This window comes from Mus pahari, chromosome 6 (assembly GCF_900095145.1).
Source record: "Mus pahari chromosome 6, PAHARI_EIJ_v1.1, whole genome shotgun sequence".
NCBI lineage: Eukaryota > Metazoa > Chordata > Mammalia > Rodentia > Muridae > Mus > Mus pahari.
This window is the reverse complement of record NC_034595.1, coordinates 39,780,928-39,800,237: the sequence shown is the minus strand read 5'-3', so window position 1 is coordinate 39,800,237 and position 19,310 is coordinate 39,780,928. Positions and strand designations below refer to the sequence as shown.

Sequence of the window (19,310 nt, the reverse complement as noted above, 5' to 3'; positions counted from 1 at the left end):
GAAAGAAACCAGGATTTCAATGTATTTTGGCCTTCTGTGTTGTTGCACTTTCGGAATGTGTGGGGTTGGACTTAAGCAGCCCAAATGCTCTACCTATTTTCTGCTTTGAAGAGAGGTTGCAGGATTGTCTGAACCTAACTTGTAAAGTTCCTTTGCAAATATAGCCTCTCCAGACACTTGGGGGAGAAGGGATGGGGGATGGGGCCGTGGGAGGGGCAGATGTGATGGGAACAAATTCAGTTCTCTGAAGCACAAGGCAAACCTTCAGGGATGCTTTCTCCTCCCTGCCTCAACTCTCAGCCAGTTGTCCCTGTGTGGCCCAGCCCGGGCTCCCTTGGCCAGGAGTGCCATCTACTGACCTACTTACTCCAGGTCTCTGGGCTGGTTTTACCCTCGAGGTCTCATTTCCAGCAACAATAAAGAGAAGGAAATTGCAAATGCTGTGGAGATTTTTAGCATATTAAAAATGATTGCCTTGCCTATGTTATTTGGTGATTTTCTTCTGTTCCCAAAGGGCTAGTATTTTAAGTTCGCCTGGCCAAATCAGTCATTTGCTTATTTTGATGTTTAAAAATGAAGGCTTAAATGTGAATCTCAGGGAAGACTGTTAGAATGCATGTTAGATCCATTATTTTCAACTCAAAGAGAGTATTTTATTTAGGAGTATTCATTTATGCCAGAATACCATGGCCCTATTATCACCAAATAGAATACTTACTTGTTAGAAGCATAAAATTTTGTAGCTGGATGGGAATCACTCGTTATCTTGTTTGTCTCTCTCATTCATCTTTGGAGGTCCTAAGATGTTAAATGAGACGCAAGTCATCCAGTCCCATGTACTTGTCATCACAAATTATAGGTGAACACACTCATGAGATCTTTTGTATACTATATAGTATAGAGGACACTGTTTGTAGATTGAATTAGGACAGGAAACAGCATAGGTAAGAGTAGGAGGAGTGTGGGACTTTAAAGAACATCCTTAGCATTTCCTCTTTGATATTAGTTTCTGATTATGGGATTTAGGTTATAATGAGAGAATATAAATTGCTTTTTATGTTTATGCATATTCATAAGCACTCGTCGTTAATAAATGCATTTATCAGCCTTTTCAAGCTATGGGCTATTTAAAAATATTCCTCCCAGAACCTTCAATTTTGGAGATCCTGTGTAATAAGTCAGTTGTATTTAATAAGTAGTAGTATTCTCTGTTCATTATGAGCATAGCTCCCCACCAAGCTTCTGCACAGTATGTGAAGCTACTGCACATGATCTGAGTCACAGTTGATCTAGAAGGAAGAAAAGGTGCTTGGCACTGAATCATACATAACCACATCATTTCCTCAGCCAAAGCTGTTTCTGCCATCCAAGGATCCCAGACCACAACTAACTGATGGCCACCTTCACTCCCAAATCTGAAAGGCAGGTATCCCCGAGGGCAAGGGTTCTTTTATCATCCCTGGCCCACCAAGCACTAAGACTCAGACTGAAGCTGCAGAATAGGCAGGAAAAAAGTCCGCCAGCCGGGATTGCAGTCTCAAAATAACTCAGCTGCTATGCATGTGTGAGTGCTGTCAAGAAAGCAAAGCACCCTGGGAAGCTTAGATCCCTGTCCTTATCATCATTGCTTTCCTGAGCTTTTCTGCCCTGACCCAGCATTCAATATACCATTTATTTTCAGGGGTTTGGTGTGGGGTGCGGGGCAAACAAGATTAGAAAGAAGAAAAAAATGTATAACAAAATGCTATTTGGGAAACAGTGTTACTGTGCATCTTGAGTGCCTGTTTATGTGGGTAGCTAGCTAGAAGGTGCTGGAAATGAAACTTACTAGTGTTTTCTTTGATCCCCAGATTCTTGAAGTGAAAAGTCCAATAAAACAAAGCAAATCAGATAAGCAAATAAAGAATGGTGAATGTGACAAGGTAGGTTTCTGGGAATACTGAAGCCTGGCATGTGTTAATTCTCTGTGTCCCCTCAGTCATTGCTGTTGGCCCTCTTCCCATCTCCATCAGAAGTATCCAAGGCTCCCAAGCGAATACTTCATTCCTGTGCTTTGTAGTTCCTTTCTCCCTGTCTTGCTTTGTTGTTCTTGTTCTTGTTGTTGTTTCTTCAGTCTTAAGCATGGCCTTATGTTACCATTTGTCAGGTTTCCCACATTACCAAGGAACTTCAGGCATATCACATTGGGATATAGGAAGTTTGTAGCAGAGCGAGTAGAGCAAATCACACACATACATAAATAAGATACCTGACCCTATGCAGTAAGCTTTCTTAGTGTGTGTATGATGTATATAAACTCTGACTTGAAGACTTAGAGAAATGTCAGTCATCTGCTATGGGTGGGGTTTAACAAGTCAGTAATTTCCCCCTTTGCCTTTACTAAAGTTGACCCTGAGGCATACATGCAGTCAGCTAACAAGGACTCAGGAGTCTGAACATACGAGGGAGAGGTTCAACTGCCCTTGAAGGAGAGCTGTCAGGACATAGAACTGATTTGTAGCGATTTCTGCATTTCATAAAATATTCCATACTTTAATCACTGGCTGGCATCATTTGGAATACCTGAGAACTTTTTTTATACCTCTTATTAAGAATTTTTCCTAACACAATACTTCCATGTTCAAACTTAGGTGTTTTTCTTTGTCTAAAATTTTCTGAGATTAAAGAATTAAAATTGAAAACAGCCTCTGCTATCATTAGATTAAACCGACTATGTAGCCTTGGATTTCCAGCATTCTTTACAGAGTTCTTGTTGTGGGAGACTGAATCTGCTCACTCGAATGATGCTGAGAGCAAATAGGCTCAGTAATTTCCCTCCCTCATTTTAAGGCCTGTTTGATAAAGGTCAAAACTAGGGTTAGAAACATCACCTTTAAGCACTGAGCCTAGGACAAACCTTCAAAGTCTGCACAGATGACTTTTTTTAAGATTAATTTTATCTTAGTTTGTGTACATGTGTGTATGTGTATGTGTGTCTATATATGGGTATGTACACATGAGTGCATGTGCCTGTGGAAGTCAGAAATGGGTATTGGATTGCCTGGAACTGGAGTTACAGGCAATTGTGACCCACCTGGCACGGGTGCTGGGAACTGAACGTGGGTCCTCTGCAAGAGCAGTACATGATCTTATTTGCCAAGCTGTCCCTGCATGTGTGTTCTTACTCTCCAATTGCTTTTTAAAGTTTTGTTCTTTGGGGAACACCCTTCTCTTTCAGGCATACCTAGATGAGTTGGTAGAACTCCACAGAAGGTTAATGACACTGAGGGAAAGACACATTCTGCAGCAGGTGAGAAGTGCTTTGGGGCACAACCCTACCCCCAAACCTCAAGGCCTAGTCTGTCCTGGGGAGTGTGGCAGCTCTTGGATGCTACTGCAGCCTCACGCCTTCAGAATGGGCACTGTGCCTGCAGGGACATCTGGGGAGGACTTAACTATCTGAGGCTACCGGGGTGCCCTTGGGGCTTTCATCCACACTCAGAAAATCTGAGCGCTCATGGAATACTACCAGACACAGTGCTCCTTCCTACCAGTCTGTGGTGCATGTGCTGAGAGGAGGGTCAGGGGGTGCAGAAACTTTGGAGACCAGACTTCTGGTTTCATAAGAAAACAGTGATAAGAATTTGAGCCAAGTGTTGTAAACATTTGTGATTCAATTTGGTAACCTTTTGCCAACGCTATTCTACAGAAAACAAATATTTGTTTTCATTTCCCTTATCTTGTACAATGTAGGTTGTATTATCATGGACTCAACTGTGGAATGCTCATAGCATGAGGAAACTTCTATTAGTACAATGTGATATTGTGAGAAGATAAGAGGGGTGGCTTTTAGTTTTTGTACAAGTACAGTTCATGCTTTTATTCCTTTAACAGTGGCTATTGATGGGGAGGCAGTGTTCCAGAATCCATAATAGATTTGTGTATTCCTTCACTTCAATATCTTTACTACTTTAAAATGACTTGAAATTAGTACTACTTCAGTGGTATAGGAGCTTTTTTTTTTTTTTTAATGCTGATAGCTGATAGTTGTGTTTTTATTCTATGTACATCTCTGCTTCAGTCTATAAATATTTTCAAATTTTCCAACTGTTCCTGTTGGTCTAATAAGCTTTTAACCCTTGTAGAATTTAAAATAATATACTTTGTCTGTAGACCTCTCAATTGTAAATAAGTTCTATGTTCTTCGTTTCTTTTTAAATGCATAGATGGAGGTCTGGGTTTGAGTGGCTTTCGCTAAGGCAAGCCTAGCACTTTACTGGTAGTCTTCCCACTCTCCTGTTCCCAGATGTAAACACCCTTTGAATGCCAAATTCCACTCAATTCCATCAGGTGGAGGAATATTTGTGTACCTTCCATTATTCTAGTCATTTCTGGGCTACTTCTTTTTAAATATTAATTTATTTATGTATTTTATGTATATGAGTACTCTACCTTCATGCACATCAGAAGAGAGGGCATCCGATCCCATTACAGTCACCATGTGGTTGCTGGGAATTGAACTCAGGACTTCTGGAAGAGCAACTCGTGCTCTTAACCACTGAGCCATCTCTCAATCCCCTCTGGGTTACTTTTTATGCCTAATACAATGCAAATATAATGAAAATCATTGTTATTCTATATGTTATGGGAAGTAATGACAAATTCAATATGGATACATCCCTCCCACCCCCCACCAAGTGTTTTCAGTCCATAGTGTGTTGTATCTGAGGACAAAGAACCTGGGAATACAGGGGACCAACTCTCCTTCAGTTTTCTTCTATAGAACAGAACATTGTTCATTGACTAAATGCTGATGGTAAATCTGCTAGTTGGTCTTCCTATCTGTTCCCAAATAGTAACTCTTAAGTCACTAAAGACCAACTCTCAGAAAAAGCTATTAATGTCTACATGCGGATTTCATGGGAAATGGAGACAGGTGTTGGCAGGCTTGAATGAGAAGGCTGTTGGGCAAGGTCTCACTTGGGAATATCACGGACATCTCCCATCTAATGTTCTTTATTTTGACCTTTGAAAGACGTGTGAGGGAAGGTGGCTTCCTTAAGAATTGTATTCAAGTCCACTTGAAAGAGTAATAATATGTATGAATTTTTAACCTAGCATATAGGTAGGAGTCGCAGGACACATAGCATTTCACCCTAAATGCATTCCCAGTCCAGTTGAAAGCTCTGTCTTTGGTCATTTTCCTTGTAATACAACTGAGGCTTGTGGTTCTAATACCATGATGTATGCCCTGTCATGGTTTACTGCTTAATTAATTCATACTGTAAAACTTAGCACAGTGGAGGCCTGGTGTTACCCTCCACCTTGAAGGCTGCTCATCTGATAAAATGCATTCCACAACGTCTATGTAACCTCAACTGTGTAGCACTGAACATCTAAACCAAAACTTCTGTTGATGCCAGGATAACATCCTTGGTTTCTTCCTAATGTATCCCTATTCCAAAAATCTATTCTGACCATTTTATTTGTTCCACAAAATTAATTAGTGGAATTATTTTACTCTGGGGTCATACTTCCCTGCCTCTCAACACCTAATTTCATGAAAATAAAGTATTAGATCAGGAAAGACTGTATTACTAAGCCTCTTTTCCACTGGGTAAAAATGTAGTAGACACAAAGCAAGAGAGTGAGCATGTAACCTGGATTAATAATTTGATTTCCTTGTTAAATTGCACACTCCATATTTTTTTCAGAATGAGGCTGAACATTTGTGGCCTCTTCAGCAATTCAGCCTGGGTTTGTATTCTATTATCAAAGAAAAGGAAGGGAGCAGGTAGTAAGAAGAAAGTTAGAAAAACCAGGGGCTTCCTTAAAGGGCAGTTTATCAATTTAGATACCATCTAGTTTTCTTGAAGCACTATCAGGGAGGTTGGAAGGATGAGTGGCATATTGGAGTATTTTTAACAAAACAGAGAACTTTGCCTGAGAAGCAGTCTGCTATAAATGACTACTTCTGTTTGGGGAATTACCTCCCACACCTTAAAGCCCCCTATAGACTGAAACCTAGTCTTTCTGCTAACTCAGGTAGGTCTCCTGTTTTCATGCGCCAGTAAGATTTCCTATGTACAGGTGAAAGACCCGAGGTACAACCGACTCCATCCTAGATAGAGAAAACTCAAGCAACGATTGTGCATGCCTTCCCACTCAGTGAGCAACCACTTTGGGTGGTAAGAACTTGCCCTGTTACTTGAAAAACATAATCAGACTAATTTTTTATAATTAAGAAAATTTTTAATCTTTGTAATTAAATTTTTATAATTGAAAATGGCTTGAAAGAGGGAGTCACAGAAATAGCAAATAGGTCTGACCCTGTTAACACAAAACAAAACAACTAGCAGCTGTGTGGCAATCCCTCTTCTCCCAACCTTCCCCCCCCCCCCCAAAAAAAAAAAGCTGATATGACAGGAAACAATGGATCACAAGTGTTTTCAGAGTAGCCAGCCTCTGAAGAATGGGTGAGGCATTCACATCCTCACTTTCCCACTACGGACATGCATTGTATCCTCATGTGCTTTTCTTCTGTGCAGCCTCTCTGGCTTCTGGTGCTGTTGTGCGTGGGCATTGGGACCTCACTGTGCAGCAGCATAGTGACACCACTGATCAGCCACACTGCATCAGCAGACAGGGCATTTCTTTATTACAGTGTAGTCCTTCAGACTGCAGGTCCCCAGATGTGGGTAAGAACTCCACCGGAAACTAACAGTCAACTAACCTGGACCATTGGGGCTCTCTTAGTCTGAACCATCAACCAAAGAACATACACAGGCTGGACGTAGGCCTCCCTGCACATATGTAGCAGATGTCGTCATGTGGGTCCCAAACAACTAGAGCAGGGGCTGTTCCAAAGGCTGTTGCCTGTCTGTGGGATATGCTCTTCTAGCTGGGCTGCCTTGTCTGGCCTCAGTGGGAGAGCCTAGCCTCACAGAGACTGATGTGCCAGGGTAGAGGGATACCCAGGAACCCCCAACCACTCAGAGGAGAAGGGGAAGGTTGGGGGAGGAATTGTGGGAGGGGTTAACCAGAAGCGAGGCAGTGAGCAGGATGTAAAGTAGGGGTTAGTGGTGTGCTTTCGGGACTTGTGGCCTATTTGATTGAAATAAAGCATGCTAATGTTGTGTTTCTGATGGTCTGGCATCAGGAGTCCTGAGGAGGAGTGTGTGTTTTTACAGAGCTTCCACTTAATTTAGGACATTAGTGCATGCTCTAATAACTGGAACCATTAGTGCTGCTCCTGTCAGTGAAAAGGACCGAACTCTCCCTGATGCCTTTACCTTGGCCGCGCTTTAGGTCTATGTTTGCATCTACCTTGATGTGTTTTCATAGCGCCCCCCCCTACCACCCCCCCCCCCCGCAAAGATATAGCGTCTTTGGTTAGCTTCAGTAGCTCCTCTTACATCTGTGTGTGTGTGCTATAGGCAAGGTGAGGCCTGGGGTCAGCAGAGATGGATAATAGCTTGTGAATACTGGAAACCCTTGCTGTACTGCAGTGGGTTCCCTAGCGGCCAGAAGCTTTGGTTTGATTTAAAATTAAGTGACCTTCTTCTCCAGGCAACTCTTATCATCTCCTTTTCAATTTATTGCTAAGTAGCATGTAAGTAACTATATAGAGGAATATAGTTAAACTGTATTTTATATAGTTTATGTATATTATATATATTTCTATGTATTGGATATAGAAAACTATTCTCTTGAAAGGGTGAGTTCCCTGTCGTTCAGAACAACAACACAAATAAAATCTGCTGGGACCTCTCCGTTCAGTTTTAGTCATTTTGACAACTTGTTTGCATCTGTTCTCCCACCTTCTCTCTGTCTGAAAATTTTAACTATTAAAAACAAATTGACTTAGGCCTTTCTGGGTTTTCTTCCCTGCATTTTTATTATTTAATTTGTTTTGGTGGAGTGAGATGGCTGGCAGTCATGGAGGCTGTAAGTAAGATGCACCAAGTCCTGTGCTATGTACTTCCCCCTACAGGCAACTGAGGGCACATTTCTGTTACTATGGCAATTGTAGCCATGAAACCTTGATCCCTATAGCAAGTGGTAATTGCATCTTACTTGATCCTCTGACAGCCTGGCAACTGTGTTCTTAAGCCCCATCTTCTAGATGAGGACGCGGTGATGTGCCCATGGTGTACATGCAGTGAGCAGTCAGATCTCCAGAAGCCAGATTCAGGCTCTCCTAGTAATCATCTGTCATTTACCTGCTGTCCAATTGCTGCTGCCAATTGCCTTCATTGTATAAATTTCTAATTACAGTGGCTCAGAGGAATCTATTTGCTCCTGGTCTGGTCTGATTATTATTATTATTATTATTATTATTATTATTAGTAGTAGTAGTAGTAGTAGTAGTAGTAGGCAGAATCTTGCCATGTCACCCTGCAATCCCTCTGCCTCCGTTTCTTGTGATTTAGAATGACGAGTGTATACCACAATACCCAACTTCCTATACCAAAGTCTACAAGTTTCTACTGGGTTCATTTTTTTTTTCTATGTAATGTAAGGAAACAGATAACTTACTTAGGAAAGAATTCTTTATCCAACCAGCTAATCCTTTTATATATTGAATATCTAACTTCCAGAAAAGGTTTGTATTATGGAAAAAGCTGTTTGTGTCTCTGTATGTGTGGTAAATTTTTCAAAGTTCTAAACTATTAACTAATAAAACAAATACATGTCCATTTAAGGTCTTTTGTGTTAACAGATAGCTTTCTTGTTTTGTTTGTTTGTTTGTTTGGCATTCATAGAAATAACTGAGGTTTAGGTTTTTTTGCTTGGGTTAGAATCTCAGTCCCCTACCCCAGGCTGACCTTGGATATAGAATACTTGTGCCTCAATATTCTTGAGTGCTGAAATCATAGCATGAACCACCATGTCTAGATAATAATACGTTTTTGTTTACTCCCATATAAGTGATGTACTTTCACAGTAAGTGGGCACATCCCCCCCCCCTAATGATCTGATAGATGTAACAGAAGCCTGAGTCCAGCGATGCAAGCGAGTAAGACACTTTCCCCTGTTTCATCCTCAACACATACAGTAGGCTTGGAGCCAAGTAATCCAGTCTGTGTGGGAAGTTAAAAGATGCCACCAGGAATGTAAACCGTTTCTCTTCTGCCTCTTTCATGTACTCATCGTTTAAAAGAAAGGTAGCTACTGGGCTCTCAAACATGGATCTTCATTACAAATAAGAAAGGCAGAAGATCAGAACCACATGCCCATTGTCTATGACCTTCTCAAGAATATTCCTAAAAGCCTAGTGACTTCTGACAAGTGGATAGTAGTGCCTGCCAAGGGCTACCAGTGGCTCTAAGGAGACAGGCATTCTAGCTGGGCATGTTGCCATTGTCTGGAAGTTGGTAATTTTTAGAAAGAGATAAATGCATGTTAGGTTCTCAGTTTATAGCATCTGTCATGGTTCCGCAAACAGAGTGACTTGTTTTTGTTACTAAAGCCAGAGTTTTACCTCCCAAAATTAATAGTAGGGCTCAGATGAGGGAATCAGAGCTCAATCTGGAATTGGACAGTTAATTGGGTTGAGGTAGGTATGTGTGTGTGTATCTGTTTGTGTGTCTGTGTGTGTGTGTGTCTGTGTGTGTGTCTCTGTGTGCGTGTGTGTCTGTGTGTGTGTGTGTGTATGTGTCTGTCTGTCTGTCTGTCTGTAACTGGGAACCCGATTTTATGACCCACAGGGACTCATTCATAAATGCCTTCAGGTTAGTAGCTCTATGGAAAGAAGGTCAAAATTTTAATTCTGCAGTTTGCCAACTTAATGTTACATAATTTAAAACTTAACTGAATAAGTCACAGGCTAAATAATTACCATCTTTTAGAAAGGTAATTAAAGCGAATCAAAGAAGAGTAGATGTTGCCAAGTGAACCCCCTGAGAGAAACCTGTCTTCTTGCTCTGTCTCCCCTCTCTCCCAAAACTTGCCAAAATGAATCCCCATTCTTTTTCCTACATAGCTTGCTAATTTAGCAAGCATGCCACCCAAGCACAGCACCCATTTCTAATTACATTATTACATTGCTACTAACTTAATGCTTTACCTGGTAATGGACTCCCTCAAACTCATGACATGATTATCAGTGCTGAACTTTGGAAGTGTTCTCTCGACAGCAGTACCTCTGGCCCCACAGCCAGCAAACATGTTACCATTGTAAGCTGGAATCAATACAATAAGAAATGAAGTGTACCTACTTTGCATATGGAACAAAGCATTGATTCCTCATCTAGGTAAAGTTTGTTATCCTCCATTATTCAAGAGCATTCCTTCAACACAACAGAGAACACTACATCTATGTAGTGCTTATGTAACATATGCAGTATAGTGAATTTTCACAAAATAAATACAGTTTGTAAAGCTGCTCCCAAATTTAACAGCATAATGCTTTATGTGGGAAAGGGAAGCAGAGTTGTTTCTGGGTTTGCTCTATGTATTCCTATATTTTCTAAATGTTTCATAATTATATGACAGGAACATTGATTTTTTTAAGGTTTATTTTTAATTTATGTATACAAATGTTTTGCTGGCATCAGTGTGTTATATTTGCATTATATTTGTTATATTTGCATGTCTGTTGCCTGCAGAGGTCAGAAGAGCGTATTGGAACCCCTGGAACTGGAATTACAGATGTTTGTGAACCACCATGTGGGTTCTGGGAGCCAGTACTCTTCATCACTGAGCCATCTCTCCAGTTCCTGGAATGTTTACACACACACACACACACACACACACACACACTCACATATGTATACACATTCAATTTGTGTGCTCTTATTTAGAAAGAATTTATTTCTACCTGGGGATCTTCTTACATCTAAATATAATGATAGTCTTGTAAGTCAGAGGCGAATTGCCAAACAAAGGTCTTGAACTGTTATCTTTCACTAACTATCCTAGTAAAATGATCTGTTGGTGATGTGACCATGGACAGTCAAACCGGGTTGTCCTTTGAGGACTTGTTCAGAAGGTTTAATATATCTTTGACTTACATATTGACTAATGGGTAGTTTGGAAATAGTGTTGCCTTGTTGTGATTAATAAGAATGATTATCTCTTGGTTACATGTCTGAGCCCCTCCATTACCTTCTCTTTGCCATTTGACAACTGTTGCTTACTGCCCAAACTTTTTCTTTACTTCTTTAGATCGTGAACCTTATAGAGGAAACTGGACACTTTCATATTACAAATACAACATTTGATTTTGATCTTTGCTCGCTGGACAAAACTACAGTCCGTAAATTACAGAGTTACCTGGAAACATCTGGAACGTCCTGAGGATACAACAGCTGGACGCATCAAAAACTATATTTTTTTTTTTGGTTGTGATTTTTTTTGTTGTCGTTGTTGTTGTTTATATGAAAACACTCAGAATGATACAACCAAAAGGGAAAAAAAATAAAAACGAAACAACCTTCAGCTTTATTTTTCTTTAAAGCCAGTCATCATCTCTTGATAAAGGAGAGGTTTTCCTAAACCAGCCTCAGCGGATACTCCTCTGCAAGGAAATCCCCAGGAAGAATTAGCCTGGATAGCCTTGAAAACAAGCAGACACAACACAAGAGAACTTAAAGAATGTGTATGGTACCGTGGATCTTTCTGTGGTGGTTCATTCCACAGGACGAATGCATATTCAACACACTGCCTTATTACATAACTGATCTATTTATTACCACATACAGATAAAGTTGTGAGGGAATGACACCACCAGACGTCCTAAGTACTCGGTCCCGCGGATGCTCTTTCAATGCAGCGCCCTTGCCGTCCCAAGCCCAGTGACCTTATTCGTATACTGTGCCACTTTCCACCAACTCTTCCCACGTCCTTTAACTTGTTGCAGTCTATGGTTTCCATCTTTGTTTTCCCAGTTCCAGGACGTAGTTACCAACTGGGGGGACCAAATAGCCACCTTGATTTTCTTCCTTGTGGTCTTCTTTCCTAAAGGTTGAGGCCCAGTCCTTGGCTGTATCCATGTAATGATCTTGGACATGGTAGATGTACCAAATAGGATCATTTGAATTGCTGTCTAGCCTTAGTCAATAAACCTGTAGGACTTTGAACAAAAGCGTCCCCGTGATGTCCACAACCCAGCAGTGCCGAGCTGTCACCAACACTCGTGTCTCTATTTTACTGTTGCAATATTAGGTGAATATGGAGGTAAAGGCATTCCACAGACTCAACATCTTAAAAGGGATTCTGGTCCTGTTTTCTAAAACAGCAGTGTAGACACTCTTAATTTGGATCTATTTATTAGTGAGCATTTCACTTGTCTCCAGCAGCCAGTGTGGTACTCATTTCTTCTTAAAAACAAAACAAAAACAGGAATCAGAATTTTGTTTGTTTGTTTGTTCGTTCTCATACGATTCTCTTAGACGCTTTTATTTTTGAAAAATTAAAACCTTTGTTTGGGGTAAAATTCTTGGTTATTCTGCCATGAGAGACTATGTATTCACTTGTAGATTTGGTAACTTTGTATCTGTGTAGTCTCTTGCTGATGTGTCCAGAAGGATTTCCTGTATAGGTGAAAGGTAAAGGTGGTTGGGAGGGGGGAGTTTCTTGTCCTTGTACTTTTGTTTTGAAACTAGAAATCTGTCCTGTGGCATGCACAAGAAGGCAAATTATTTTCAAAAGAAAAAAGAAAAAAAAAAAAACCCCAAAGGACTTCGGTGTCATTTTTCTACAGTCTCTGTAGTGGAGGAATTCAGAGTTAGGACAGCCGACTTTCCAAGTTGTTACCAGAACTCAACTGAAAAGAAAAGGAATGAAGAAGACTTCTGGATCCAAAGCCTTAAGAGAGTCTACGTGTGCTAACAGCCTAGTGTCCCCCACATCTGTTCCCATGACAGATGCTGTCCCTTCATTCAGAGATTAACTAGTGTCTGTACAGAAAATGGTCTTCCGGACCCGTTCTTTCAGGCGGTGATGTAAATGCAGATTAATAATGGGGCGGTTTCTGCATTTTAAAAAGGAGATTTTTTTACACTGTTTCTTTCTATCCAAAGAAACTATTTTTTTCTTTTTTTTTAAAAAAAAAAAAAAGACAATACAGCCATGGTCTTTGTAAATTGCGTTCCTGCAGTGTCCTCCTCGAGGACCAGTATACACATTTTCAAGAATGTTCTGATTCCTCGTGACGATGGGCATGAGCCGTACTTGAAGCATTTGGTGTGTAGTCCTCTTCTTGGTGTGCAGTTGCATAGATATGTATCCTGTCATTTTGGACAGTAGGTGGTTGGTGAACGGTGTGGTTTTAGTTGTGTTTCATTTCTAACTTCACAGGTGAAAAGAGAGACAATGTTTCAACATTCAGAAACCTTTTTAAATTTCTATCTGCAATTCCACATACTCTCATTAAACTAAAAAAGTAAGTGGTTTAACTAATGTATCTGTATAATTTAACTAGAAGCAATGTAGTTTGGGCCATTTTTATTTTTATAACCAAATTGAGTGGTGAAATATATGCTTTGGCTTCTTTTATTCCTAAAGTTACAAAACCCAAGAAACTAAGATAAGATATTACCCCCCTCCCGCGCCTTCATGCCCAAAGAAATAAAATTTAAGAGAGGGGTAAGAAGAAAGGCAGCTACTGTAATGATAACATTAGAGCTAGAAAAATTAACTAATGCAGATGTCTTCAGTATATCATGAAATGTAAGTTTGTACATGGGTAACAAAATTCAGAACAACTAACCTCTTACCTGGACAGCAAAATCAGTTTCCTGTAAACATCTGGCAGGCTAAGAGTCAGTCTTTCAAATGGTCCTCCTGCTCTTAGCACATGATTTAAAAATAGAGAAGTCATGAATTCCCTTCAGCTCCACTTGAAGAACATGCCACATTTCTCCAGAAGTAGACCACTCCTCTCACATCTATGTACACTCACTCTTGGACCCTGTTAAGAATATTTTGACACATGTGTACCCTACCAGTGGCATTGGGTTTTTTTTTTTAAGCACAAGGGGGAATGGCAGGGTTTAACTTCTTTAGTGTGTGTGTATATATATATAAAAATAAATAAATAAATAAATAAATAAATAAATAGGTGTTTCAAATAAAATTAATTGGGTGAATGTGAATATGTTTTGAACCAGCAAGAGTTTGATAAACTATCATTAAATTTTTTTCTTCTAAAAACTATATGTACAGACCACACACACACATTAACTTTTGATTTTGTGTGTAGTGTGCTGAGAGCTCCTTCTGTTGAAGGATACACTGATCATGTTAGCGAAAATGTACACAGTTACTTCCTATTATCACCATACTCTGCCCCCTCTTTTAGGTAACAGAACATCTGTGTCAAGATTAGGGAGAACATAAAAAAAAAAAAAAAAATCAAATGAGTTTCAGATGAAAAACATTTTTTAAAATTGCAACAAAATCTCTAGTATGAATAATTACCTGTTTTGAGGACAGGGCCAATAAATTTGGGGGGATTTATTTTTCCTTTATCAAAACAAATTTTTGCTAATACCTTTTGTAGTACAACCTAATCCTAAAAACAACTGTTATTAGGCCTGCATAACATCCCATTACCATATCAAGCCCTACAAATGTAGTTAACACACTTGTTTAAGAGTGATTTAACTCTTAAATGCTTTAACTCTACCTATGTAATGAGTTGGTTGTTCAGTGTTGAAATGGTCAATGTCTGTGTTTGGTGGCTTGTGTTCATTTTTCTCACTGTGGAAGTGGTCAGCTATAGAGTAATTTGCTGTATGCTTATTACTTTCCACCTTTAGTGTTTTGTGTACCAATACTATGTATTCATATATTTATATATATATATATACATATATTATCAGAATGATCTTGCTCTGGACTGTTGTTCTCAAACTATGGCTATGATGTAGAGATGACAACGGCTGCTGAGAATGTGGCGGAATCAATTCCCATGGTGCAGGTTAATCTTGGGCTGGAAGATCTTTAAACCTCCTCTGTTTTCTATGATGCTTTTTATTATGTAGGCACTGCCATCCTGAATATACCTTGTAAAAATGCAGTCAATTTCAAAGGAAGACAAAGCCACTTCTGTCTGTACACTGTAAATATGTATTTTGGCACTTGTACTCCAGTATTCTGAAAGCAGAGCTATGATGGAAATGCTGACAGATCTTTGATGGTGGCCAAAGCTACCCTGCAAAAATAAATTAAGTAAAAATATATTCTGAGATTAGCAGTGCAAGGCCAACATGTTTTACAAATCTGTCAGTATCTTTCTAATGGAGTGTGTATGTGTAGTTATGTTGAAAGATACACTGTGTATGTGTGTACATGTTTTTATGTGAACTACAAGGCACATAGAAGATGTATTTCCCATCTCTAAATCCCATGTTGAAATGTTAAGTACAGATGGACAGAAATAGGTGTTTTACTTAAATTCATACCCAATCTATTGTGACTCCTTTTTTAAAATCTTTACAATGTATAGTCTTACAGATTTGTTTGCTCAGTCTAGCACTGCATAAGGGGCAACAAACCCTTAGCCTTCCCTCATAAAAAGATGCTGTTTCTAAAGAAGAATGGAGAGATTGGAGGCTCCCAGAGAATCGACCATATCCCCAAACCACCTGAATGCAGAGGCCATCCTTTGCCTTTGGGTACTCGGTCCCTAAGTCTGTTTCCTTTGTCTGGAAACCAGCACGTAATTTAAGCTCTATAATGACTAATCAAGAAACAGCAGGCACAGTCTTAGAATAAACTGAATTATTTATGCATAGTTTTTTTCCATTTTCACTATTCTGTTGAAAGATGCTTTTTATAAAACAAACTATACTAAAGGTAGACAAAGTCAGTTCACAAATTCTAGCATGTATTTAACATGAATTTTCTCTGGTTAGACCAGAGGCACACAACTCTAGGGCAGGCTATAATGAATGCAGTGTTTAACAAATAACCAAGGAACTAAATGTGATATTCTCCTTAGAAGCAAAACAAAACAACAACAACAAAAAACTCCTACTAGATTTTAGAAGCTGACCTACTCTTCATTCTGGCTTACAAGCCATTTAGAGGATTATTATGGACTGCGTTAGATCTCATCAATTGGCAACTATCATAGGTGTGGAAGCCTTAGTCTGAGATGGGCTGACTTGACAGCAACACTGTTGAACACTCCTGAACTGCACTAACTTCTATTCTTCCAGCATGGGTAGGTATTTGTCTAATTTGAAGTAATAGCTTTGTGTCTTCCCCAGTGTGGAGAAAAAGGAAGTTACTGTAGATGGCTCCTGGACTGACCCAAAGACTCATTGAGAATGTGCTGCGCCAGTGTGCCTGTTCATTTGTCCCAGAGCTGTACTCCATTTGGGGAGACAAAGATACTGAGATGAGGTTGGAAGATCAAGGCCTAACGCCCATACCCCTGCAGTTGGTAATTCAGAGACTCCAGAACTAGTGCCCTTTGTTTTATTTATTAAGAGCAAAGCAGTTAAAGGTAGTTTATTGGTTTTCTTGGCAGGATACCACCCAAAGAGAAAAATGCTGAGCCCATTTCAGTGTTGTTGCTTTCTCTGCCACATAACAGTATTCACACCTTCCTGCTTATGCAGTCCCCTTCTTGAGAGGCATTTCCAGTCTTCCCCAAAAGTTCTAAAATTGCCCTTGAATCTTAGCTTAGTTCTTTTGGTCTTAATTTCTCTTTAATTAAAGAAGTGTAACCAATACGGTCTCAAGAGCTAGCCAGAGAATACATGGCAAAAACTAAAATCATTCCCATGATTGTAAGTAGGCCTGTGGCTGTTCTAAACCATGCCCTGGATGGAAAGGCTTTTTGATTCCACTTGTATAATAATGGGAGTGATTACTGGGGCCCTGGGCAGGCTGCACAGAATAGGTGCCTAGGACCAGTGAGAGCCATGGAACACAGGCAAAGCCACTTGCTCATTTCCCCCTGGTAACCATGGCTTCTACACAGCATGCAGTCCCCACCACAAAGTTCTGCACATTTCAAAGGGTAGGAAAGGATAAATCCAGGTCATTAAAGGGAAATAATCAAAGCTATTGAAAAGATAAAACAAATGAGACACACCAACAGGGCTGTCTGTGCAAGTAATAAGGATGAAATGCTGATACTGATTTCCAAGCAGAGCTGCATTCCTCACACATGTGGTTTGTGTATCTGCATCTGAGTGGGTGGTCTGGGCAGAAGTGCTAAATGCAGCAAGATGGCTTAGTCTCTGAGCAGTGGAGGGAAGCTTTGAGACAGGCACAGCCCGCAGCATCTGTAGTCCCTGTAACATAAAGAAGCGTTCCCCCTGCTCTGTTCCAGGAGAGAAAGTTTGAAAGTGGTGTTTTCATTAAAGTGAGACTGTACAGAGTCTCTCAAAGGGTAAGTTGTGGTGTGTGTGTGTGTGTGTGTGTGTGTGTGTGTGTGTGTGTGTGTGTGTGTGTGTGTGTGAATGTGTGTGGTAGTGGATGAGTGAGAGTGGGTATGCCGGAGCACCCCTGCCCTGCCACAACCCCAGGGGTGGCATCTGTGACAAGAACCTTAACTTCTCCGTTTATTCTTCTGTCCCCCTGGGAGGTGGCATGTCTTGAAAATTTTGAGTAACACCTTGATTTAGATAAGACAGACTAGTTTTACACTTAAGGTACATTTGTTGTCCTCAAGAGCCAAAAAGAGATGAACTTGTCCCCAATGCAGTTACCCTTATACAGATGCCAAGAAAATCTCAGCCTAAGGCAGGTTCTTGAAGGGACTGACCTTCCTGGACTCGGGAAACATAGCCAACAATAGCTTTGACAGTCGCTAACCATTCCAATTGGGTCACTTCCTGAACGTCCCTCAGAATTCCTAGGTATTTGGGTTCTTATTTTGACTTTCATGAAAATTATTATTTTCCAAATTTCAAACTAGGCTCACTACTGGCTTTCCAGGGCCTGGAACAACTTTGATACAATCTAGGTACCACTGACATTACATGGAAAGGTGGGAGCATTTGGTAAAGAAAATTTTACATTTAATAATTTGAGGGAAACTGCCCAATAGTTAAACCCCTTGGAAACTCACTACTTGCTGGTCCATCAAATCTCTGGGAGTCACATGCCCCCATGGAACTTGTTGGATCACAGAACAGCATTTCCGAACATATACAACTCAACAATAGACAAATAGATGATTGATAGATGTTTTGCTTTTAAGGGAAAATTTCCTTGGTCAAAACCATTTTTAATTATATTCTTCACAACTCATTTACAACTTTATTTACAACTCAGTTTGGAATGATAGTGGTTGAAAAGACAACGTAGCAGTGGATACTTTCAAAAGTAGATACCTGCATCCAATAACCACTTAAATTATTCAAAATTGAGACATTTTTAGAGTAGAGTGTGTATGTAAAATCATCTTAAGACAACACAAGTAAACGGAAGCTCTTCCACAAACCAGAACACCTGTGCCAAGGAATGCACTTTGAAATAGGATAAACTGAATTATGCCCCTGGGTTTCTCTGTCTTTTTTGAATGTAATAGGAGAAAAGGGGGATTGTGTAGGAAATAAAATACCTTTTTTGCCTGCTGCCAACTTCATGATTGGCATCCCTGTGACAAATATTAAGAGAGCATCACAAATTTACTAAACCTTTACATGGCATGGGAGTCCTTAGAAGTAAGCCACAGACCCAGAGAAAATTTTATTTTTATGATTATATTTGAAGAGCAGGCAGTTGTATAGAAGGGACACTGAACACAAAGTGGGTTATTCCTAATAGCAATGAACTGAGGGGAACTTAGCAAGACCTTCTAATTCATATACCTCGTGTCTTCCCGCTATTGGCTAGAATCCCTCTGGAACTGTATGTAGTCTTACAATCCACTTTCAAGAGAACGCTTTTTATTACCATGATTCAGGAGAGAAAGACAAGGATAAAGTCAAAGTGATCCTTTGCTTCGGTTATTTGGCATGCCTGATATGACAAAGTGTCTCATTTGCAGGTAAGGGCTTCTGAAACCCAGCTGCCCCCTATGTGATAATTTAGAGTGTCTCTCTCACAGTTAAGGGTCCCTTAGGGTTAACAGTTTAGATTTAAGGGTATTTTCAGTACTGACAAAACCACGTTCTTGACTCGCTATCTGGCCATCTCTTATTTCTGCATCCCTGCCTGTGTTAGCTACTTCAGTAAGAGGTGAAATCAGTTCTGACCACCAGACTTATATTCAAGGAGCCCTCATTCCTTCTTTGGGATCCTGTTTCCAGGGCCTAGTGCTGGTTGAGGCTGTGGTGGTCTTTCTTACAACTCAACATTTTTGCTTAAGATGCTACATTATCTTTATCACCTGCTGGGTTACACTGTTGCTGCTGCTGCTG

General features: G+C 40.1%; 1 protein-coding gene across 3 annotated transcripts in view; it reads left to right on the top strand.

Annotated features, from left to right (window-relative positions):
• Window positions 1–15,397, top strand: part of Mllt3 (MLLT3 super elongation complex subunit) — a 264,581-nt gene extending 249,184 nt beyond the window's left edge. For all 3 annotated transcript variants that reach the window (XM_021199690.1, XM_029539487.1, XM_021199691.2), the window contains exons 9-11: window positions 1,851–1,922; window positions 3,218–3,289; window positions 11,149–15,397. In XM_021199690.1, the coding sequence (XP_021055349.1) occupies window positions 1,851–1,922; window positions 3,218–3,289; window positions 11,149–11,280 (276 nt within the window). In that variant the 3' untranslated portion in view covers window positions 11,281–15,397. The remainder of the gene's footprint in view (window positions 1–1,850; window positions 1,923–3,217; window positions 3,290–11,148) is intronic.
• Window positions 15,398–19,310: the final 3,913 nt, after the last annotated feature.